General features: G+C 54.5%; 1 protein-coding gene across 2 annotated transcripts in view; it reads left to right on the forward strand.

Annotated features, from left to right (window-relative positions):
* The window catches only part of RNF220 (ring finger protein 220), a gene marked incomplete at its 5' end in the record, with an annotated part of 218,927 nt that overhangs the window by 167,908 nt on the left and 26,530 nt on the right, over window positions 1–24,489 (forward strand). For both annotated transcript variants that reach the window (XM_084874578.1, XM_084874579.1), the window contains 2 exons: window positions 13,471–13,603; window positions 21,161–21,206. In XM_084874578.1, coding sequence (XP_084730704.1) covers window positions 13,471–13,603; window positions 21,161–21,206 — 179 coding nt within the window. The remainder of the gene's footprint in view (window positions 1–13,470; window positions 13,604–21,160; window positions 21,207–24,489) is intronic.

Here is a 24,489-nt window from a genome sequence, read left to right on the forward strand (position 1 = left end):
TGAGGAAGATCCTTCTGGACGTGGAGATTGAAATGGAGTAGAGGGGAGAGAGGTGTCTAAGGAGACTTAATAGTAAAGACTGGAAATGATGGTGCCTGAGCCAGGGCATGGAGAAAAGAAGTTGGTTCTAAGGATTATTAGGAGGTGGAAGCAACAAAGATACTGATTTACTGGATGGAGGGGCTGAGTGAAGACTGAGTCCAGATTGCCAGTGTAGGGAGGTCTGTGGGTGGTGGTGCCATTCATTGAAATAGCAAGAGCAAAAGGGCAGGTCTAGAGATAGGTAAGTCCCGTTTCAGGCAAGTTGAACTTGAAGAGCTTGTGGGACCTCCAAATAGAGAGCCTAGTACACTGCGACATGGGTGGGTCAGGGCTGGAGGTACGAATTGAGGGGTTGAAAGCAGAGAAGAGATCATGCATGGAGCACGTAGAGAGAGGAGCGGATGGCTATGAGGATGACAGCTCACATCAGAGGTTAGCTAGTGGAGTAGTTAAGAGCATGGGCTCTGTTTAAAAGTCCACCACCATCAATCAGCGGGTTGCCCTGGGCATGTTACAGAATTCTGTGTGCCTGTTTCCTCACGTATACTGGTAAGATGGGGATTGAGTAGTACAGTGCTTGGCACAGAGTAAGCATGGGATCAGTGTTACCACTTCCCTTCCTCACCAGCCCACTCCTACTTATCCATCAATCTCAGCCTGTCTCATCCTCCGGAAAGCCTTTCTGGATCCCTCTGAGCAGGCAAACCTCCACCTGACAGGCTCCCGTAGCACTGCTCACCTCCTTTGGCACAACTGCAATTTCACCATTTTTAAATAATTGTCTTATGGCCTCCCTCTTTTGTAAGCTCCCTAAAGAAATAAATTTCATTGTATCCTTAGATCTTGGTGACATGCCTAGTACATGGAAGACAATAACTATTTATTGAATTAGCAAATAAATGAATATAGCTGGAGTTGCCATTATATTTGGCAAACGATGACCATTAGGGATCTGATGGAGAGCAGCCTGAGCGAGCGCGGAGGGGTGGGGGTGAAAATCGGGTTGCAATGAGTGAAGGAGTGTTAGGATGTTTAGGAGAGAAAGAGGCGTGGACAGCAAGGAAGACTCCCTGCAGCATCTTAAGTGGAAAGGGAAGGAGAGGAAAGAGCATTACCGTCCAGGTGCCATGTGGGATGAGTTGTGGAAGTTGTGTGTTGGGGGAGACTCTTGCATGTATGTGCTGATAGAGTGAGGCATGAGGAGGAAAAAGGGGGGTGCCGGAGAGAGGCGGGACCCCAACAGCTTTCACAAGGAACAGGGTCAGGAATGGGGTTCTAAGTACAGCAGCAGGAATTAAGCTAAAACAGGAGAGGGCGGGTATTTCTCCACCAAAATCTGAAGAAAAAAAGAGGTGAGTGTGGATCCGGGAGCTGAGGGAATGGATGTCTAAGAACTTCAACTTTCTGGGAAGTAGGAAGCAAAGCTACCTCAGAAGAGAGAGGGGGACAGAAGATGAGGAGGGAATTCAATATAGTAAAATATTATTGGATTTTCTCTGTGGGAAAGGGGAGCCAGGGCTGACGAAGGGCGTGTAAGAGGATTGCTTAGCCGTGCTGAAATTGGGCGCCATGATTTTTTATTGGCACATATCTTTGTGGTGTTGTGATTTTTCTCCAGTTGTGGTTAGCTGCTTATGTGTCTGGGACAAAAACGAGAAGAGGTGGATAGTGGGAAACACAAAGGCAGTAACAAGGTTGAGTGTGTTGGCAAGAAAGCGATGCAGGGATGCTCCCTGAGGTCCAGGCCAGAACTGCGTTAGGGGCGATGGGAGGATAAAGGGAAGACCAAGCACATAGGCCGTGAGAGGGCTCGGGGAGAGGGACCTCTATCCCGGAGTCCTCCGGGCGGGGAGTGGAGGGCAGGGAAAGATAACAGGAGGGAGGGGGCCAGGGCAGTGGCGGGGTTTGGGGTAGACAGGTGAGTGTCCAAGTCCTCAACGAATGTGGAGAGAGGGGGGTAACAGTGATGGGGATGAGGGTGGTCCTTGACCTCAGACCCATAGGCAGAGAAGCAGTGGCTGGAAGTGGCAGTGAGCACTAAGGAAGACACTGACCCTACCTCCGGGCCCAGGAGCCTGGAGTGGGCGAGCAAGCAGCCCGCACTGAAGAGTTCCGCAGGGGGTGGTGTCTCCAAGGATGTGCAGGTTTGGGGGAAAGCCGCGAGAGTAAGGAAAGGAAGGAGCGCCTAGGATGGAGAGGAGGTTAGCATGGTGCTCAGTCCCAAAGGGCATGATGGGAAGAGAGCAAGGAGACATCCGTGGAGCCCCCTCTGCCCACCTCCTTTCCCGACATCTCTCCTAAACCCTGCATCCCTCCCCCACCGCCCCCAGCTTCGCCTCTCTGGCTCTTGTATCATCCACTTCCACCCGTGTTCCCCATCCCACTCAACACATCCCTCCCTCCTCTTGGAACCTGCCTCCCGGTCCTTCCCTCCCCAGACCCTCCTCCGGCCCTGCCCCACCCCAGCCGGCCTGAGTGAGCAGGAATCCCTGCACCTTCATTTCTCAGGTCACTGCTTGGCTAATGGGCTATTAATTTGCTCAATCGTCCCCTGTGAGGCAAACTCAATTTCTGCCAGCCAGTCGTCCCTCCCTGTCGACAGCGTGATTGATTGGAGGAACAGCTGTCACCGCCCGGCTGCCTGCTCCCTGCCTCCTTCCCTTCCAGTCCAGACCCACCCCCCCTCCCGGGCCGCCACCCTGCGCCCAGGAGGCAGCGCACCCCTGCCACCTGCCCAAGGATCTGTCGCCAGCAATGAAAAATGACAGAAATATTTAAGGACAAATAAGGTTTCCCAACGCAATTGAAAATGATTACAGGCAGCTACAGATGGGGCCAATCTGATGCGCAGCAGCAAATCAAATCGAATTTCCTTATCGGCGTATTATTTTAGGCGTTATCTGGCACGTTGATGCAGTTATCAATTCAATTTCAGCCGCCGGTCCGCTGTTTACTGTCTCGCCTTTGCTGGGAAAAGGTAAACACGCTCAGCCCAGCAAATTAATTTCTGGCTGGAGCCAGAAGCTGCAGAGGCCTGCTCCACAGGACCCGCGGCCCCCACCCCGGCCCTGGCCCCCCGCAGGCCAGGCTGGGCAGGCCTGGGGCCGGCCAGAGCACGCCCAGGGAGCAGAAGGCCCACGAGCTGCCTGCCCCTGCCTGGCCCCAGCCCCAAGCGGGAATCAGGGCTCCTCGCAGGCTGAGGTGACCGCTGTGGGCTCCGCAGCTGCTGCCAGGGAGAGGTGAAGGTCTCCCATTAATTCCCAGCTAAAAATGACAAATTCATCTTGGACGACAATTAAATGAAGTCGGTAATTGATGCTAATTGATCTCCAGATGCGAGGGCTCCCCTCAGCCTCAGCAGCACGTGGCTGTTTTGCTCGCTGCCCACCCCAGCCCTTCTCTTCCTCGACTTCTCTCTGCTTCTCCCTCTGTCGGTCCCGGCTACCCCTTAGGGCTCCGGCCTGTTGACCCCTCGGGTCTATTGGAGACGGCTGGGCTGGCTGGGCTGGGCTGGGCTGGGCTGGGCCGGCAGGCAGTGCCTGAGGCCAGGCAGCTGGCCCGCTGCCATCCAGCCCCGAAGGCGCTTTTAAACGGTGCCCCAGGTTCCACCCACCAGCCCAGAAAGCAGGTAACACCGCCCCCCTTAGCGGCTCAGGATTTATTGCCCACAGCTGCGGAGGTTCCCACTTCATTTTTATAAGCCCATAGTCAGAGCCAGCAGGGGGTAAAGCACACTTGGATTTACTTTAAACAGTACAGTCCCAGCACTGGGGCTCCATCGCCAGGAAGGCCTGGGGGAGAGGGAAGTGTGTGGAGGATACAGGTACAGTCCGTGTTTGCGGATACGCATAGGTGCTCAGGTGTGTTTGTTTACATGTGAAGGAATGCCCACAGTTGTCTGAGCACCTGTGTACACCTATCCCACACGTGCACATACGTGGCCATTTGAGATGTGCTTGGTGCATGTCCATCTGTGGATATTTTCCTGAGTTGGGCCCTTTTCTGAAGTTTATAAAGCCTACTCCAAGGGAACTCTGGGAGGCCCACCTGCCCCACCCACCACTGGCCTGGCCCAGCCCAGGGCGCTGTCTGGAAGTTATTAGCTGAGAGGGGAGGGGACCTGAATTATAGCTTTAGGAGAGGAGGGAGGCTACAGTTGTGTTTGGGAAAGCCAAGGTCAGCCATGTGAAGTAGCTGGGGCCCTTACCCCCACACTACCTCTAAACCGGTTAGTTGGCACACTTGCCTGGAGCTCATGGGGCCAAGGGTTCAGGCTCCATGCCCAAGACTCAGTGAACTTGCCTGTGCCTTGGCCCAGAGCCCTTGGCTCCGGCTCCAGCCCAAGTCTGAGCCTAAACCTGTCCACCCAGGCTGACCTCCACCTGCCTGCCTGGCAGGTGTTTGCCACTGGCCACCCAGGAGCCGTGTCTGACTCAGTCTAGGAGGCCCCTCTGTTGCTAGAGGCAGTAAATAGCGTCCATCACCTTAGCGGTTCGGGCACCAGGAGCAGGAGGCCATGTGGAGTGGGCAGAGTGGAGGGAGACTGGAAGATAGCAACATCCATGGGCATGAACCTGTCACCCCTGTGCATTACACCTGAGTGCGTATGTCACGTGGAAGAAACCTGGTGCCGGGTGAGGAGGTCTGCACATGTTTTATGGAAGGAAGAGGAGCAAGTGGAGAAAGGCATATACAGTACGAGAGATGACCAGAGCAGGGTCAGGGTGGGGACAGGGAATTGAAGAAAACCCCACATCTGCCAGCTAACATCTGCATCTTTGGGGGAGTTAACAAGGTTGGTGATCCTTACTCATTTATTCAAGGAATATTTCTCGATTTCTGCTTTTACTACTACAATACTATTCTCTTACTTTGGGCTATGCCTCCTGCTAGATGCTGGGGCTGCTCCTTGCCCTGGAGAAATGTATGGTGTAGAGAGGGAGATAGACACGGATTAGGCCATTATAACATGGTGTGGCTAGGGGTAGCACAGGGGCACACAGAGGCACCGAGTGCAGTCTGGGGAAGCCAGAGAAAGCTGCCTAGAAAAAGGAATTCCGAGTCTTAAAGGATGAGTAGGAGCTAGCCAGCTTGTGCAAATGGTCCCTGCCATATCCCTTTTGGATGCCTGGCAAGCCCAAAGCAGAGACAAATAGGCCTATTTGGTTCCAAATGACTCTGGAACTGCTAAAAATGTCACCTCTACCCCTCGAGTACCAGCCACTGCCATGACGCCTGGGCAGGAGGGTGCCCAGCTGTTCTCGGGGCATCTCTGGGCACTGGCAGATAAGCACGGGCCACAGCTAAATACACATCTCTTCTCTGCCCTCCCCGCCCCCACCTCCTCGACCAGAGATGCCTATTAATCCTGACAAATGATGACTTACGAACATGTAATGCAAACTGATTCATCATACATTCAAATCCGCCGCCCCGCCCCAGCGGGAGGCCCCAGCCAGACAAGTGTATTACACGGATAATGTATTTGACGTATTAATAAAACCAGCCGCATTGCTCTGGCGCAGAGACTGGGGAATGCCAATATACGATGACAGATCACATATTGATGAAATCCAGATGTTTGGAATCATAGTCTTGGGGCCTTGTTCATATTGACTGAAGGTAAAAAATGCCGTCTGTCAGCATGTTAACTCTTCCTGTCCCACACTCAAGCAGAGGTGCCAATCATGGTTTTCTGGAGAGGAGAGAAGGAGGAAGGGGGTGAGTGAGAGGGGAGAATGGATGAGTAATTAGGTGGTTTGGATGGATGAAGAATAGATGAAGTGGAGGGTAATTGTCCTGTGGATGTGATGGGTGGATGGGACTCTGTTTATACCTTATGTTCTTTACCTCTCAGCAGCATGTGACCCTATCTATAACATTTCCCACCCACCTACCCACCCACCCTATTCCCTGAAATCCTTCCCTCTTGACTTCAATGACATCATACTTGTTTTCATCTTCTTCTTGGCTGTTCCCTCTGAGTCTTTGTTGACTTACTTCTTCAATCTGTTGTAGTTACACTTAGGGTTCTGTCCCAGCCTCTTCTTACTGTACACTCTCTCCTCCAGGGATCTCACCTACTCTTAGCTTCATCCTTTTATTCATTCATTCAATAAGGAGGTGTTGAATATTTACCATATGCCAGACATTGTTCTAGTCACAGAGGATGCAGTAGTGAACTTCAATTCTTATCTATCTGTCACTGTCTCCAGTTCCATCATTCTAGCCCGGGCTTACATATGGTGCCTCCTCAGCATTTTCACATGGATGTCAACATGTCTTAGTTCCTCAAACTGAGCACATCCAAAACAGAGCTCAGCTGCTTCCGTGCCAAGACTGCTGCTCACCCTCCTGTCCCACACGTCAGTAAATGGTCTCCCCTCTCACAGTGGCACAAGCCAGGAACCTTGGCGTCATCCTTGACCCCTTTCTGTCCTTTATCCCCATGTGCAATCCACCTGCTTCTGTTAGCCATCATCATCATGCTGGGACCAGCCACCATGATGCCTCATCTAAGCTAGTGACATAACCTCCTCAACAGCCTCCTCCCGTGGCAGTTAGAAGGATCTTTTTAAAATGCAAGTCTGATACACACTTCCCTGCTTAAAACTCTGCAATGGCTTCTCTCTTTGTATGTTTAAAAAAACAAAAACAAATCATTAATGTAATTTTTAGCATCCTCCAGGACCTGGCCTCTCTATCATCATATCTCAACCCTCTGCCCCTCGCTCTCAGCACCAGTTTAGGAGACAGAAATACCCGGATTTAAATCCCTGCTCTGAACCTTCTAGCTCTGTCACTTCATTGTTCTGCACTCCCTTTTCCTCATCAGTGTGGTAGTGACAATAAACCTAACCTCACAGGACCAGTGTGAGGATTAAATGAGATAAAATGTGTACAGCATTAACTCTATAGCCTAACATATAATAACAGTCAATAAACAGTTATTGTTATCATGGATAAAGGAATGGATATATTGACATACAAACCAATAAGTGGGCATATGGGTATGGATGGATAAGAAGAAGGAACTCCATGCCGAATCTGGTTTGGCTCGAATAGAGCGTCTGCCTGCAGACTGAGGGGTCCCGGGTTCAATTCCGGTCAAGGGCATGTACATTGGTTCCAGGCACATCCCCGGTGGGGAGTGTGCAGGAGGCAGCTGGTCGATGTATCTCTCATCTCATTGTTTCTAGCTCTCTATCCCTCTCCCTTCCTCTCTGTGAAAAATCAATAAAATATATTTTTAAAAAGAAGAAGGAACTCCATGGAGGCCAAAGGACCAGGTACCTACCTACAACCTAGATCATAGCAGGGAAGAAGGCCAGATACAGGGCAAAGCCAGGCTGGTGTCAGGATGGGGCAAACACAGGCACAAATAACAAGCCATGCTAGTGTCCTCCTGGGGATAATAATGAGTCGTCACCTGTCCTCAGCCTTGATTTAACTGGATACTCACAAAAGTCCTAGGCGTTAGTCACTATTATCCCTGTTCCACACCAAAAGAAACAAGCTCAGAAGTGTGCAGTGAATTGCTCCAGGTCTCACAGCCACTAAGAAGTAACTCCACTGAATGTTGCTTGAAGGTTCCTGTGTCTTGGTCACTAGGAAATGGAGGCGCTTCTACTGGGGATGCAGGGAGAGGACACACACACACACACACACACACACACACATATACACACACGTGTATACATACAAACACAAGCATAGACACATGTGCATACTCTTAGAAGTCCCAGCCTCCATTGCCATTTGTCTTTAGGGTTAACCCTCGCCCTCATTTTAACCCTCCTCCTTCCTAAGTCAGACACCAGGCAGTCAAGCCCTGCCTTTTAGGGTCTGGACAAGCAGAGAGGTCGGGGTGGAGGCACTGGCAACAGAGCTGGGACAAAGCCAAACAAGCCACACCAGAGAGGCCATCGCATGGTGGGGAGTCGCAGGGCCAAAGGTGGGTTAGTGACCTGGGAAGGGAGGACTTCCCCTTTGAACGAGACCCTCCTCCTCCAGGGTCCAGTTCCGCACAGGCCTCACGTGGACGATGGCCTGGGAGCAGCTGTGCCAGCCCTGGAGTTGCCTGTTCCCAATGGTCCAAAGTTCCCAACAGAGGGGGGCAGCAGAGGGCCGGATTGGGACCCCAGGTGCCCAAGGCCTTGTTCCAAGGCTTGAGGGCTGGCCCGTCAGAGTCTGGCCCAGGCAAGGAACAACTAGTTGGCTTGACCTCCCCTCTGCCCTCAGCCTGCCCGTATCCCCCTCACAGCCACAGCCAGTCCCTTCCTGTTGAAGCCTCTTGTTTGCTGGTGGGGAAGGCATTCCAGCAGCTCAGAAAGGGAAAGAGACCCTCTAGAGATCACACAGCCAGGGAGCCTCCAGGCGGGGCCTGGCTCTCCGCCCTGACTCTGCAGTCACCTTTGAGCTGAGGATCCGGTGGGGGTCCCCTCCGCTCCCCGCTCTCCCCGTGCTTCCAGGGGTACCTGCGGCAGGCAGAGCCGCGGAGGCGGCAGGTGCCGTGGGGGCCGGGGTGGCGGGAGGGCGGTGCGGTAATGAATGTGGACGGGAGGCGGAATGAGCGATCCATCTTTGCATGGGAGGGGAGGGGGCCGCGGGCGTTCCCCCCACACACACTCACACACTCAATCAGGCGCTGTCAGACCTCCGGCCGCCTGGCATTTTGGTGAAGAATCTCTCAGCTAAAAATTGTTGTCAGTCCCATTTCCACGTTATCAGTGCGAGGGCCGAGGCAGCGCCCGGGGATTAGCAGGAGCGGCGAGCGCCCGCGCCCGCCATCTCCTGCCGATAACACCGGGCCTCCTGCCTCACCTCCGCCATTCATCATCTTTAGCACTGACAGCCCGTCCCCGTCCCTGTCCCCATCCCCTCGCGTTTCCCGCGTCTCCCCACCGTGCTGCTCAGCCTGGCTCCTGACCTCCCCGGGGAACGAGGCCTCCTGAAGAGGGACAAGATGGAGCACCGGCCCAAATGACCTAGACCCACCTGTGGCACGGGGCTTGGCCGGCGATGGGTGGGAGGCCAGGGCAGGAGTAAGGGATGCTCCAGGAGAAGATGCTTTTCGACAGCCTGCCGCCGCGGGCTCGGCCTGCCTACCTGTGATTCCTGCATCTGATGGGCAGCGGGGCTAAGGGTTTCTGGAGGCCTCTCCAGCCTGGGGACTGTGGCAGGGGAGAGCCAGAGGATGTTCCCTCCCAGGCTGAGGAAGAGTAGGGGGCCCAGGACCTCGTTCCCACCCCCGCAAGACCACGGCCCCCTCCTCTGGGCCATCCCCAGCAGGTTTTACGGCCCATTTTATGGCCACTGTAATGGCCCAGGTCAAAAGCTTCAGGGAGCTGTATTCTGGGAATTATGCAAACGAGGAGCAGGCCCAGGGCCAGAGTATGGATTTTGTCATTAAACCCGGGCAGGCCATGTCGTTAGTGCAGTAAAACCCACGTCATGACCACAGGTCTCAATATAAAATTATAGGGAACACAGCAGGGGAGGGGAGCGGGCGGCCCATGGCCGCGCTGACACCTGCCACTCCTACCCCTGAGCAGATGGGGGTGGGATGGAGAACGTAGGCTGCGGGGGATCCTCTGCGGATCCTGGGAGCCAGGAAGAGGGCCCGCTGTCCCAACAGGGAAACGGAGGCCGAGCCTGTTTCAGGAAAGGAGATCTCTGTAGCAGCAAGGCAGGTGAGCTGAGAGCGGTATACGGGGGTGCTGAGGCCTGGGGCCAGGCGCGGAGGGCGGAATCTGGGCTCTAGGAGCCCCAAGAGCCAGAGTTGGCATTCCAAGCCAAAAGGGGCTTAAAGCCTCATGTTTCCACCTCAGGCAGACCCCATGCCTTGGATCCCCCTCTTTCTCCAGTCTCCTCTCTCACCATTTTCCCCTTGAATCCCAAGCCTAGCCTCAGTGATCTGTTTCAACAGCCTTGTCAACTGTCTTATTCATCTTTTCCCTAGCCCCCAGCAGCCATCCTCTGGCCCCTCCTGCCCCACCCAGAGCACCCAGTCATGCCCCCCTCAGCCCTGACCAGGGCTGCACCGGCTGCAATCACTACCTTTCCCTTTCGGCTTCCACTAGTTTGTGATCTCCTCGAGGCTCAGCGTGTGTTTTATTTATCTCTGAGTTCTAGTTTCTCCTGGAATAATACCTGAAGCAGAATAATTGTTTAAGAAATATTTGCTGAGCTTATAAATAAATGAGGCAATGAGGTCAAGAACTAAGCACAGCCGAAACCGGTTTGGCTCAGTGGATAGAGCGTCGGCCTTCGGACTGAAAGGACCCAGGTTCGATTCCTATCAAGGGCATGTACCTTGGTTGCGGGCACATTTCCGGTAGGGTGTGTGCAGGAGGCAGCTGATCGATGATTCTCTCTCATCGATGTTTCTAACTCTCTATCCCTCTCTCTTCCTCTCTGTAAAAAAAATCAATAAAATATATTTTTTTAAACATTTTTTAAAAAAGAAAAAAGAAGAACTAAGCACAGGGGTCCCTTCCAGTTCTGAGCCTCAGTTTTCCCATCTGTAAAATACAGATAATGGCCTGGAGACTATCTAGGGTCTCACTCACCCTGAGATTCTCTGGCTGAGTGAAGTGAAAGGCAGAGCTAAGACTCAAATCCCCATCTCCTCACTCCAGACCAGCGCTACACCTGCTTCTTACTCACACTGCCTGCCAGCTGTCCCCTGAGCACCTGAGGCACGGCCTCGGCACAGGATCAGTAGGGCCCCTGGCCCTCCTCAGAGACCCAGCCACACAGACTAGATAGAACCTTACCTTCCCCATCCTGGCACAGGCAAAGCCTCCACAGCTGACACCCCAGCTCTGCAAAGGTCAGCTGGCTTCCAGCACAACCTGCTCTCCTCCCTCACCTCCCTCCCCTCCTCTTCTCTTCTCCCTTGCTTCATCTTTGAGCATCTAGTCTGTGTCAGGTCTGTTTTCGATTGTCTATAGATATAAAGATGGATAAGAAATGGTCCCTGACCACAAGGAACTCAAAAATTCATTCATTCACTCATTTGCTCCCATTCTCTGCCTGGAACACTTCTAAGTCACAACTTAAATTTCATTTTTTTGGTTAATCTTATTTTTTCCCCACTCCTCAAGACACATACCCAGAATGAATTACTCCTTCCTCTGAGCTCTCAGACGACTCGGTCAGGCATCCAGGAGAGCCTTGGTCATCCTCAGGCTGTGTCAAAGGGAGGCGGGTTCTTGTGCTCGGCCAGACCGGGGAGCTCCCTCAGGCATAGCAGGACTAGATTTAGCACATAAAAATACAGGGCATCCAGGTACATTTGAATTTTAGAAAAACAATGAATAACTTTCAGTCCTATGCAGCATTTGGGACAAACTTACACTAAAAAGTATTCATTCTTTATCTGAAATTCAAATTTAAAGAGGCATTTTATATTTTTTTAAACTGGCCACCCTCTCAGGCAACCATCTTGATCATCACCGGCACAGCTTCTTCTTTCTCAAACTGATTCGGACCTTCTCTGGGCCCCCGTGGGCAAAAGAGGCAGAGAGAAAAGTTCAGGCTTAGTCTAAAGAAGACTTTCTACAGTGAAAGCTCACATGGCTAGGCAGGGATGTTTCTGGATGAATGGGCTCCTCAACCCTACACCTGCTAGCAGAGGCTAGCAGAGCCCTGGGTGGGGAAAGTGGCAAGGGAGGGGGGTTAGGCATCCCTCCCAGCATGGTGTGCTCCGATTACTGCCAGGGACAGAGTGGGAACAGAGTTTAGGCTCCCAGCCAGCCCCAAGCCAGTATAGCCAGCACTATATGCATGTGCACTTATGTATTGGGAGCACACAATTTGAAGGGTATGTTGGGGGGGGAGCCCAGAATCTGTGAGACCCACAGAGGCCAGTGAGGTTATCCAGGTGGGCGGTGGTACAACCTGAACCGGGAGCACATAGATTCCAGGAATATCGAAGGTGAAAACCGACAGGACTTGGGGGTTGAGGCACATGTTACTTGGCTTGGGCCACTAGGTGAATGCAAGTGTCACTAACTGAGATGGGCACTGCTGAAGGGGAGCAGGTATGGGGGAGGGGGGTGAAAAAGAGGAAAAACTCCTTTTGGGATTGTTGAGTTTCAGATTCTCTGGGAATATCCAGGCATTGGAGTCCAAAAGGTCTTTGGATATAGGGCTCTGCAGAACATGGAGGGACCTGGGGTACAGATTCTGGAGGGCACAGGTGGGCATGAGGGCCAGAGGAAGGAACAAGGTCGTGCAGGACGAGGAAAGAGGGGCTGTGGAAAGGAGGAGCCCTGGGAAACGTGAGGAAGTGGGAGAAGAAGCCACCCTGAGAGATGGCAGGCACCCCGGTCCTTTCCAACCTTCTCCCCTCGACTCTGAGGGCCTCACGGGCGGGGACTAGATCTGACGCTAGTCAGCGTCCCACTGCCGAGGGTAGACAGCAGGCAGTGTTCGTTGAATGACTGCAGGAACGGATCCCCTTCCTCCCTCTTTTCTTCCTTCTCCAGATTTCGGGAGTGTGGAAGCAGTGAGGGGGAAGGAGAGACCTGGCATTCTGGGCGATGGTATGATTAAACCAAGACCTTCACTAACCTGTGTGAAATGAAGTGATCAAGGTTTGATTGCCTGGAGCAGCGATATTCAACCTTTTTCATCCTCATGGCACACATAAACTAATTACTGAAATTCTGTGGCATACCAAAAAAATATACTTTTTGCCTATCTGACAAAAAAATATAGATATCATTTTAATTCGTTCACACCAGAAAGCTATTGTTGTGTTGGCTGTTGTCATCTTTATTATTATTTTATTATTTTAAATTCTTTATTGTTTAAAGTATTACATGAGTCTCCTTTCTTCCCCTGTTGACCTCTCCTCGGCCTCTCCCACCCCCCAGCACATACCCTCACCCCCCTCCTGTCTGTGTCCATTGGTTATGCTCATATGCATGCATGCAAGCCCTTCAGTTAATCTCTTATCCCCTCACTCCCCACCTTCCCTCATATTATAGGTTGGACAGTCTGTTTGATGCTTCTATGTCTCTGGTTCTATTTTTGTTCATCAGTTTATGTTGTGTTGTCATTTTTTTATTTGACAATCTAAGAAAAGATAAGTCAGTGGCCCCTGACTAAATAATCGGGTGTTGCATGTTTTAAAAATTCTCGCGCACACCGGTCGAAAATCGCTGGCCTGGAGCATCATTCGTGCCCCGGTAGATCTCTGAGAGGGGCGGCTGGCTGCCGAGGTGCGTTCACAGCCACCGCCTCCGGAGCTGCAGGGAGAGGTGATGCTCATGAGCTCCGAGACCCTCGGGCTCCCCTTTCTCAAAGCCAAGAAGCCCTAGGAAGCATTGGCAGGTCTGGGTCCGAGGATTAGGACGCTGGATTTCCCTCCTAGACCGACCCTGCTTATATTTCTGTCTGTTCTTCTTCCCTCACCAGGTAAGAAAAAGGCAGCCGCATTGTTTGACAGCCAGGCCCCTATTTGCCCCATCTGCCAGGTCCTGCTGAGGCCCAGCGAGCTGCAGGAGCATATGGAGCAAGAACTGGAACAGCTGGCCCAGCTGCCCACCAGGTAAGCCACGTAGCGGGAGGGCCTGCCTGCCAGCGGGACCCCACTCAGGGTGCTAGCTACCGCGTCCCAGGAACGCCGCGGGGCCCGCACCCCAGCCTCTAGTCAGAAGGCGAGGCCCCGCTGCCGTCCTCCACTCCGCTCTCAGTCCTCCAGCGGACTAGTGCTGCCTCTCTCTTCCTGCTCTGTTTTTGGAGATGGGAGGAGAGTGACCCCTCTTCAGGAGCTAGAGAGCGGTTAGCCGCTGCCATGCGGAGCCTCGGGGCAGGGCGAGAGCAGCAGCCCCGGGAGCCCCACAGAAGCGCAGGCTGGTGCTGCCCTCCCGGGAGTAAGCACTGCCTCCTCCAGGAAGCTCCGGTCTGAAAGGTGACCATCCTGAGACTGTTCAGGCGTGTTCCCACTGCTCTTCCCCTCCTCCCCTGTCCCTGCCTCACGAACTGGGCGGAGCCTCCTGGACAGTCCTGTGGAGGAGCCAGGTTATCAAACAGAGCAGGGAGGGGTGTAACAAATTACCCCACATCGTAGCGGTTTAAAGCAAGCATTTCATTATGTTCACAGAATCCGTGGTGCCAGGAACTCACACAGCACAGAGCAGGTGGCGTCTAAGGTCTGGGGAGACTCCATAGCTGGCAGCTGGGCTCCCCTGCAGGCTCTGTCACTCCCATGCGTGGTGGGTGATGTTGGCTGTCACCTGGGCCTTCAGCTGGGGGCTGTGACCGGAGCACCTACACATGGCTTCTCCCTGTGGACCGGGCTGTCTCGGAGCAAGGCAGCTTTACTATTGTTGGCCTTCTCATAGGGTGGCTTGGAGCTCTGAAACAGACGCTCTCATCAACACTATGGGAGCTGGGTCACCTTCTATAACCTCACCTCAGAAGTCAGCTAATGTCACTTCCGCTTCCTCTACTGGTCAAGGCAGTGTGAGCCCACCCAGATCCAAAGGGAGGGGCCATGCACCCGCCGAGTGATGGGAGCAAGGCAAGCGCATGGGAAAGCATGGGCGATGGGAGATATGGCTGCAGCCATCTTTGGAAAAGACAGTCTGCCACAGCCTGCCCCACCAGTTCACTTCAAGTCATCAAACCGGGCTACTCCTCCTTCCTGCCGCCCTCTCACCTCCCCCTGTGCAGGGTGCGGGGGGACCCCAGGGTGAATCAGAAATGCTGAAGCTCCCTGTGTGGGAGTAAGTAGAACCAGGCAGTGGACACCCTGAGGGAGGGGGACTGCTCCTTGGGGAGGCCTGGAGCTGTGGGGGCCTCGGGGAGGCACCAGCCCAGGCACAGAGCAGAGAAGGCCTCCCGAGGGAGGTCAGGCCCACGCTGGATTTTGAAGGGAGATTAATTATTTCTCTATTGCCGTTATCCCCAAATTGAACCGTTTGAAACAACATTTATTATCTCAGTTCCTATGGGCAGTTCAGGAACGGCTTCGCCAGGGCGCTGCAGGGCGCTGCGGCCTCTGCTCAGAGCCTCCCGGAGGCTGCAGTCCTCTGAGGGGGCGCGGGGACTGCAGGGTCCGTTCCGGGGAGGGCTCGCTCACATGGCCGGTGGCAGGAGGCCTCGGTCCTGCTCCCGTTTCCCTGTGACGTGGCAGCGGACTGCCCACAGAGGAAGTGATCCAGGAGAGGGACTCAGAAGGAAGCCTCTTATGATCTAGTCTCTGCTTCTCCCAATATAGTCTCCTTTACTCATTAGACACACGTCACCACGCCCAGCCCACACTCAGGAGGAGGAGGGTAAGCCTATAAGCTCTACCTCTCGAAGGGAAGGGTATCGAGAAATTTGTAGGAATACTTAACACTACCACAAAAGACTATACTGATAAGAATAATTATTATCCTGCTGAGCACTCACCATGTGCCACAGCATATAGTGGTATTGCAATGCATTAATTTTCTTAATCTTAACAACAACTCTCTGGGGTAAATAATAATTTTAACTCCATTTTACAGATGAGGAAACTGAGGTACACAAGGGTTAGGTGACCTCTCTAAGGTTGCACAGCTAATTAAATGGAAAAGATAAGATTTACACTCAAGCAAGCTTGGATCTAACTCGTGTCCATGCTCTTCACCCCAAACACACATACACACACACACACACACACACACACACACACACACACACCTGGGACTATCCTGGAAGGGCAGAGAGTGAACGGTAGCACCCTTTCAGGAGTCCCACCCCTGGCCTGTGCAGGCTGGTTTCTGGGTAATGGGCCCCCACTGGGAGACAGGCACAGAGAACAGAGGCAGAGAGGGAGGGACCTGCAGAGCCTTGTAGAAGCAGTGCGCCCCTAAGAGGGCCTGGAGAACGGGGGTCCAAGCTTTCCTTCTGCCTCCTCGGTGGGGGCCACACTATAGCCTTGTCTCCAGGGCCCCGCCCCTGCGCTGCCCAGGCCGCGGCTGCTCCCACAGCCTTTCTCATCCACCCCCACCAGGACCCTCACCTGTCCTCCGCCCCCACATCCCCTCAGAGCATCCCCTACTCTCACACCCTCACCCCCCCCTCCATCTCCCACCCCACCCCCCACACCCGCGCCGCCTCTCCGGTCCCTGTGCTGCCTCCCCCACTCCTGTGCCCTCACGTCCAGGCCCAGCCCCGCACCCCCTAACCTCTGGCACGCCCCCCCCCCCCCCCCCACGTCTGACAGCCGGACAGCGGGATCTGCACAGCAAGTGAAATTCCCGTCGGATCGATAAAGCCGAAGCGCTGGCGGCGACGGGTCGATGGTTTTATCTGTCTCGGCCCCGCCGAGCCCGACGCGCTGACAGTCGGACCGGCCGGCAAAGGCGTTCAAGGGCAGCCGCGCCCGCGGCCCCCTCCCCGCGCCCTCCCCGCCCCTGCGGCCGCTGCCCCGCCGGCTGCGGGCTGGACCGGCCGCCGCCGCCGCCCTCGTGATTTATCTGGATTTTTAATTGGAAAAAATTTGCGAATTAATTGATTTCAGGAACTTGCCAATTAACATTGTAATTGGGTGCGTGATAAATTCCCTAGGAGCGTGTCAGCTCCCCGCGGGCTGGCGGGGAGGGCCCAGCCCCGGCTGCCCTCGCCCCGCCCCTGCCTGCTCTGGGGAGGCAGGAGGAGGGCAGGGGCGGCTGGGGAAAGATGTGGCACCTGGTCCCCGCTCCTCCGCCAGCCGCCCTCGGCTCTCTGAGCTGGGAGTGGCCTCTTACCAGCCATTTCACAGACGGGGAAACTGAGTCCTGCAGGCGGGGAGAGCCCAGATGGGGGCATTCCCCCATCCATGGCACAAGGCTGGAGGTTTCTTGCTCCTCAAGAGCACTTCCTCCCCAGCACTTTCCCCTCCACTCCATGATTCCTTCTCCTCTCTGCTCCCCTTCCTTCTGTCCTCTTCTCTCCAACCGTTCCCTTTCCTCTCTTCCCCTGCCTTTGCCTCCTCTGCCCTCCCTTTCCTCCCTCAGCCCACTCCGCCTCACCCAGGCGGGACTGTTCCCCAGGGAGCCCTTCGGGGGGGTCTGGTGGTGTGCCCCCTCCTTCCCTGTGTCCCCCTCCCCCACCCCAGCAGCTGCTATTTCAAATACCCTCCCCCAGCCCTACCCCCCGGGGCCCACACAGAGAAGCGGGACCTTCCAGCTCCCAAACTAAGTCAGGCTGCTTTTCACAGACTCAAACATACACATGATGTGCAGGCACACGCACACACGCCCATTCCAACAGCCATGATGTGCTCACACACCCAGAGAGAACCACTTCCCACAGGCACGGGCGGGCAGACACCTACAGGGAGAAGAGTCAGAACTGCGATGGCAAAGGCTTACTCTTTTCCAAGTCACTTCACATTCCAGCTCAGAAGCAAGGCCCGCACACCCTCCCTCACCCCCTCCTCTCTCTTTCCCCTCCCAGTCCTGCGCGGGGTTCCATGAGACCCCGGGATGGGCTGGTTGGAACAAGGAAGGCAGAGTCCAATTGAGGACAGCTAGGGCCTCTGATGCTGGAGGGCTGTCCTGGAGGTGGGGGGGGGGGGGTAGAACATTGGGGAGCCAGAAGAAGCTGGCAAGGGAGCCAAGCTGCAATAGAATCACTCTGGAGGCCAGGCCAGTGTGGGTGAGAGCTGGAGGCAAGGGGGACTGATGATGAGGCTGGCCCAGCACAATGACAGCGGGAAGCGGGGATGAGGAGAGAGGGGTGGAGGGAGAAGCGAGAGAACGTGGCCGATGACTTAGTGGGTACATACTAGGAAGAGCTTTCTGACTTGGGTGGCAGGAAGGGTAACGATGGCAGAGAAGCAGGTGTCGGAGGGAAGGAGAGGGTGGACAGGGCTCTGGCAGGCTGAGCCAGGCTGGTGGTGGAGACGGGCGTGTATGGAGAGGCAGGCAGGAACACAGATGGGAGCTGGAGATGGAAGGGTCAGGGGGAGGAAGGTTGCCCCAGACTCTGTGGCCCTCAGGCAGGAGTTTCCACCCAGAGGAAAAGGCCTTGGATGAGGAGAGTTTGCATGAAGCTGAAAGGGAGGTATGGCTCGGCCGGGCCTGAGCTCAGACACCTCTTCGGGAAGGCTTCCCGAGCCACTACACGTCTGGCCTCCAGACTGAGAAGCGGACTCTCTGGTCAGAGCTTTAAAAGGGCTGGAAGGACGCAGAGGGAGGCTGGGGACCGCGGAGATGGCAGTGCCCCCGCCCCCACTTAAGCCTTATTTAAGGCCGGCCTCCGTGTTTGGTTGGGTAATGAACTAGATAAACAATTCCCCAAATAGATTAAAACGAAGTGTAACTTACAGAGGCGGCGGGTGATGATGGTTTATTCCCGGGCAGTGCACCATTTCTTTATTTCCAAGGATAATTCAGTGTAAATCACCTTAATTAAAAGTGTCAGCCCAGCCCATGAATATTGTACTTAGGAACGCGTTTCCTGGGTCCCAGTTATAATTTAAAACCCATGGATCACTAGGCAGCGAGTGACTGAGGCAGGGAGGAAATCGTTGGGGGCGGTCTGCGGAAACGGGGAGGGACGGGAGGCAGAGCTGAGTGGATGGGCTGGGCGGGAGGCGGGCTGCCTGCAGCTCCTGGGCTCAGACCTTGCCTCTCTGAGGCGGGCCCTTCGCCAGACTCCTGTCTCTAGGGGACCAGGCACATCTGGAGGTGATCGGGTAGTTAGAGGGAAGATAGGGAGGGTGCGCAGGCTCAGAGAAAGGGAGGAATCTGGGGTAATACCAGCCTAAACGAGGGAAAGGGAAGAGAATCGCCAGGAAAAGATCCAGGGAGCCTGGACATTCTGACCCTCAATGTCCCCATTTCTATTCATCAGCAGAGTAAAGTAAGGCCCAGAGTCAGCTGACCCTCTCCGGAGCCCAGGGAGAGAAAGATCTCCCTTATCCTAACCCCTGGGCATGGTTAGGGAGGCTGGCTGGGCGCTGGGAAAGCAGCACTCTGGGCCCCGTCGGACATGAACGCAAATCCAGATTGTGTGAGCAGAGAAGTGTCACTTAACCTGATAGTCAACTTTGTAAAATCCCTGTGAAGGGTGAGATAGCACCTGTGACATGCCGAGCGCGGGCCGGCCGCAGGTGGCGGGTGCACCGTCATGTTCATGTCTTCCTTCTCTGTTCCAACCTGCTCCTGCTCAGGCGGGAACACTCGGAGCCCCGTTCAGGGGTCCGGTGAGAACAACGTTGCACCGCGGGTGCCCGTGTCTGTATCTGCGGGGCCAAACCCCGTGCCCGGCACAGGGAGATGTCAGTGCTTGTGGACTGAGGGAATGAAAGAGTGAACGCACGAGCTACTTGCTCCTCAAGAGCAGCCCGGTTTCTCCTCTGGATCCCCCGGACCTACATCAGGGCCGGGCGTGGAGCAGGAATACCAGGACCATGTATGAACAAGGTGTCACTGAATGGAACCTGGTCTGTCCGCCTGTCCTTCCCGTAGTATGATGCTCCCGCTGTGTGATGTGACAGGCAGACAGCTCTGCTTTACACTCAGCCCTTAGGCTCACCCTGCTGCTGAGCGGGGGGGGGGGGGGGGGGGGGGGGGGGGGGGGCTGCACTGCCACATACATGTCTGCGTGGGTGTGTGTCCGTGTGTCTGCCGTTGTGGGTGACTGCGTGTCGGAGGTGTGTCGGTTCTGTATGTGAGCATGCATGGATGTGGATGTGGATTGGGAGCGGCTCCATCCGGGTAGGGGGACTGTGGTGAACGTGTCTTTATGGACGTGTCTCCGGGAACAGGACTCTGTGCCCGTGCATCTGTTTGCTTGTCTGAGCACCGGGTGTGACCACACGTATCTGCGTGACTGCTAACAGCATGACAGAGAGACAATGGATATGCCTTTAAACCGGGCTTTCTCAATCTCGGCACTATGGACACTTGGGCTGGATAATTCTTTATTGTGAGGGGCTACCCAATACACTGTAGGATGGTGAATGTCGCCTACCCACTAAATGCCAATAGCAAACTTCCCACCCCATGGGATAACCATCAAAAATGTCTCCAGACACTGCCCAAATGGCCCTGGTTGAGAAGGACTACATTTTTCTGCATCTGCCTATACCTTTGCCTGTGTGTTGGGTGTGTCCGTGTCTGACCCTGAGGGTGATCCCTTTGTATACGCCCGGTGAGTCTGTGTCTGCCCCCATGTGCTCTGCCCTGGGTGTGTGTCTTTGTGCTTTGTGGCTATCCGTGGGTGTGCTTTACCCGGACAGCTTGTACACGTGTCTGTGCAGGGACCCTGTGTGAATGGGCTGTGTCTGCTTCCGTGTGTGTATCAGCCAGCACCTCTGTGTGCATGTATTTGTGTGGGGGGGGGGGGGATTGAATGAGTGCACGTGCATGAATGTGTGAGCACAGATGTGGTGAGCATAGCGGGGGCAGCAGGGAGGGAGGGACAGGAACAGGGATATTAATGTTTCTGAAGTGGATCTGATTTGATACGTCTTGTTCCATTGTCAGCATCTGTTTAGCGGGGATTTGTAATACTTTGTGGCTCCGGATCACTCATGCTTAGCGCGGGATGTGGCCTTGCATACCAATTTTGTTATTAAACACAGTCCTCGCCTCCCCCACAGCCCATCTATCACCTCCTGCCCCCGCCCCCCGCCTGCTCCAAGTCACCCACCATATTTCAGGGCCTGGCTCCCGCCCGCCCGCCGCGCCGATGCCGCAGGGCCTGGGGCTGACAAATTGAATCAGGGGGAGATCATTCCTGGCCTAACGCAGTTTGCAGCGTGTTGGAGGGAGAATTGACAAGAGCCCTGTCAGCTCCATCACCCCAATCCCAGAGGAGCTGAGAGCAGGCTGGGGATGAGGGGTGGGGGAAAGGGGGTGTCCAGGACAGGCAGGATCTTCAGGGCTGATACCAGGGGTCAGGTAAAGCCTCCTTCCTCAGCTCCACCGGCTAGCCCACCATGTCTAGTGTCTGTACCCTCTTCCCAGGAGCCAGCTCTGGCGCTGAGCCCGATGGACACTGAGCTAGGCAGAGTGGAGCTTGGCTAAAATGGGCTGGGCTAGGCTGGCTGTGCCTTCTCCTTTTGGGGTTCTCGTGTTCTCCTCTCGAATGCCCGGGGCAGCAAGTGGAATGGTCACCCTGTTCTCTTCTTTCTTGGCAGCAAGAATCCCCTTCTGAAGGATGCCATGGCCCCAGGTACTCCCAAGGTAGGTGGCCCATCGTGTGTTCTTCCTGCCCATCCTCACCCGGCCCACCCGGAACTGGCTCCTCTTGAGGATACAAGGAGCTCTTCCTGGAACCCCAACTGTCTCTAGGGTTTCAGCGTCGGCCGGAGGCCTAGGGCTGCCCTTGAGTGCTGTGTGTGTCATCTGAGTATGAGCCAGGGTGTGCTCATCTGACTTCCTCCTCTTCCAGGCAGCACAAGGGTTAAAGCCAGAAATGGCCTGGGGGTGTGGGGGATCCAGACTCTAAAGCAGGGGAGCCTCAAAGGAGGAAGTAAAGGGACATATAGAAATGCAGGCCAAGACAGATGGGACAGAGCCTTAGAAGCCAGACGGGAGGGAGGGAGGGAGGGAGGGAGGGAGAGAGAGAGAGAGAGAGAGAGAGAGAGAGAGAGAGAGAGAGGGAGAGAGAGAGAGAGAAACTTTGTCCTGAGGGCAACAGGAAGCCAGAGAGGATGCTGGACTCATCTGGGGAGACAATCTGCCCCTCTGAACAGACACTATGGGAGAGAAGTTTGAAAGCATCAGATGGAGAAAGAAAAAGTGAAGGACAAGTAGCCGGCTCAAAGGAGGGGCTAAAGAGGCCTCAGCACAATCACATGACTTATACCAAAAGCTCCCCATAGGGGGCCACAGAGACAGGTGGTAGTGCTTCCCCAAAGGGGGTGCTTTTCAGAGAGTGGGGACCTGGGGAGGAAGACAGTGAGTGTCCCCTCCCTCACACCTCAGCATCCTTTCTCTTAAGTTCTCATATGGCAGGAAAGGCAGGAATCCCTAGTCCTTTCTATAGGGAGAGAGGAGTAAGTGTCAAAGCTTTGGGGATGGTGAAATCAGTAAGGGAGGGTGTAAGGAGAGATTAGAGCAAAAGCCAAGAAGAGAATCCGGGGGCTCCTGCATTGGGGGTCCAGATAAGGTACAACAGCCCTGGCCAGTGTGGCTTAGTGGGTTGGACTGTCATCCTGGACACCAAAAGCCAGCAGGTTCGATTCCTAGAGGGGGTACAGTCCAAGTTGACGGTTTGATCCTGTGTTGGAGGCAACAAATTGATAGTTCTCTCTCACACATCAATGTTTCTCTCTCTCTCCCAGCCTCTCTCTAAAATCAATTTTTTTAAAAACATTTTTTTAAATCATTTACTCTTTTTTTTAATATATTTTATTGATTTTTTTTTTTACAGAGAGGAAGAGAGAGGGATAGAAAGTTAGAAACATCGATGAGTGAGAAACATCAATCAGCTGCCTCTTGCACACCCCTCACCGGGGATGTGCCCGCAACCAAGGTACATGCCCTTGACTGGAATCAAACCCGGGACTCTTCAGTCCGCGGGCTGATGCTCTATCCACTGAACCAAACCGGTTTCGGCTAAAAAAAAATTTTTAAAAAATTAAAAAATTTAAAGATAAGGTACCAGAGACAGGAAAGAAGAGGAACAGTCATGAATTAGAAGGGGCACAGAAGAACATGGTATCCCAGAATCCTAAGGAGGAAAAGTTCCAAAACCTCTGGTATGGTCAGCAGTCAGAGAAGCTGGAGAAGGAGATTGTTGTGTTTAGGTTTCTTAAAGGCACTGGTCCCTCTGAGCGGGCAGTTTTGGGGAAAGGATCAGTATTGCCTCCGGGGTTGTCCCAGCTCCCCTGCAGCCTTTCTAAAGGTGGGAATGGACTTTGCACCTTCATTCGGGGAGATCACCCAACACACAGCAACCAGGAAGCAGAGCCCTCCCAGCCCTAAGAGAAGAGGCCGGGCTGTCAGGCAGCTGTGGGTCACGGAGGTGGGGAGCCACACTCTGAGCTGGCCCGGCTCGGAGCCTTCAGTAGTCATGGTTACAGAAGCAGGTTGGTCACGGACAAGCTGCCAGTTCGGCCATCACAGCCACCACTGACACCTGCTGTCTGAGCGTGGCTGGCGGGGCTGAGACGTGGACCCCAGCAAGGCTGGTGTGCTAAGGACAGACGTGGTCCATGTTTATACTCAGTCCCCATGCTCACAATGCACCCCCTCCCCGCCAGATCAGAGCCCACTGCCAGAGGGGGAATTCCTGCAGCTGCCCACACTCCAAGGCAAGGGCCGTTGCTCAGCCCCTTCCAGACGTGTGCTCCACCCCAGAGCTGACATTTCAGGGTCTGTCCTCTGCCTTGACTGAGGCTTTAGGGAAGCGGGTCATGGATGGAAGAGGCGCGAGGTAGAAGGTTCAAGCCGGAGACTGAGAAGACAGGGACAAGGAGGAAGGGAGGAGGAGGAGAGGGCGAGGGGGCCTTCGACAAGATTGATGGCCTCGTTGCCATTAAGAAAAAAATTAGCCGGTGGCGGCTATCATATTAAAGGGTGAAGAAGCCGTGAATTATTTTCTTAAAGATCTTATCGCTTACAATGATAATTTTACCTTCCAAAAGGCCACTTTTAATGAGGCGAAGAGCCAGGCAAAAAGTCATGATTTAATGCCGGGATTTTTTTTTTTTTTCCAAGCACATTTTACTGCTTTTTGGTCCATGTTTAAAAAGCGCCGGTGACCTTTTTTTATTCCACTTGCCCCAGGTGTAATGCTGAGGCCTCTCAGGGCTTCTAGAGAGAAAGAGGGGTGTGTGGGGGGCGGGGGGGGGGATACACGAACCTGCACTTTCTTACAGTGGGGGGGGGGCAAGGGTACATGGTTTCCCCTCCTCAACATCCTCCTCGGGACAGAGAAGGGGAAGGAAAGGCATTGCCCAAAGCCCGCCTCTCTTCTGAGCTCGGGGTGGGGGGGGGGCAGGTCACCTCCTAGGCCTCCCCCTGGGCCGGGGAGGGTGAAGAAGGGGCTCCCAGAGCAGGAAACCCCACCCCAGGCCCTTCCCAGCCTCCCTCCTGCAGCTCCGAGATGAGGCCGAGCCAGGGAGCCCTGCCAGCCAGCAGCTGCCCCCTCCCCTCCCGGAGCCCTTGCCGGAGCATGTGCAGCACGGCCACGGCATGCGGGTCACATCCTACGGCTCAGTCGGAGATGAAGGATAAATGGCTGCTCCATCTTTCCCAAATTGCTTTCTTTGGGCTGTCACTGGCGATTTGGCATGGTTTTCTAGGCTGGGGAGGCCTCCTAGGGAATTGTATGCTTCTGGCTCCGAGCTGCACAGGCTGGAGAAGGTGGGGGGGGGGGGCCGTATGGATTGCTCTCAGGCCTCCAGGCCCCCACTCTGCAGCTGAACAGGCCTTGGCAAGCACCAGCGAGAGCAGGCGGAACGTGCCATGTGGTATTTAGAACCGTGATGCTCGCACACATTTTAAAGCGGACAGTTTA

The sequence above is a fragment of the Pipistrellus hanaki genome (genome assembly GCF_964339955.1).
Source record: "Pipistrellus hanaki genome assembly, chromosome: 2".
In the NCBI taxonomy this organism is placed as follows: Eukaryota; Metazoa; Chordata; class Mammalia; order Chiroptera; family Vespertilionidae; genus Pipistrellus; species Pipistrellus hanaki.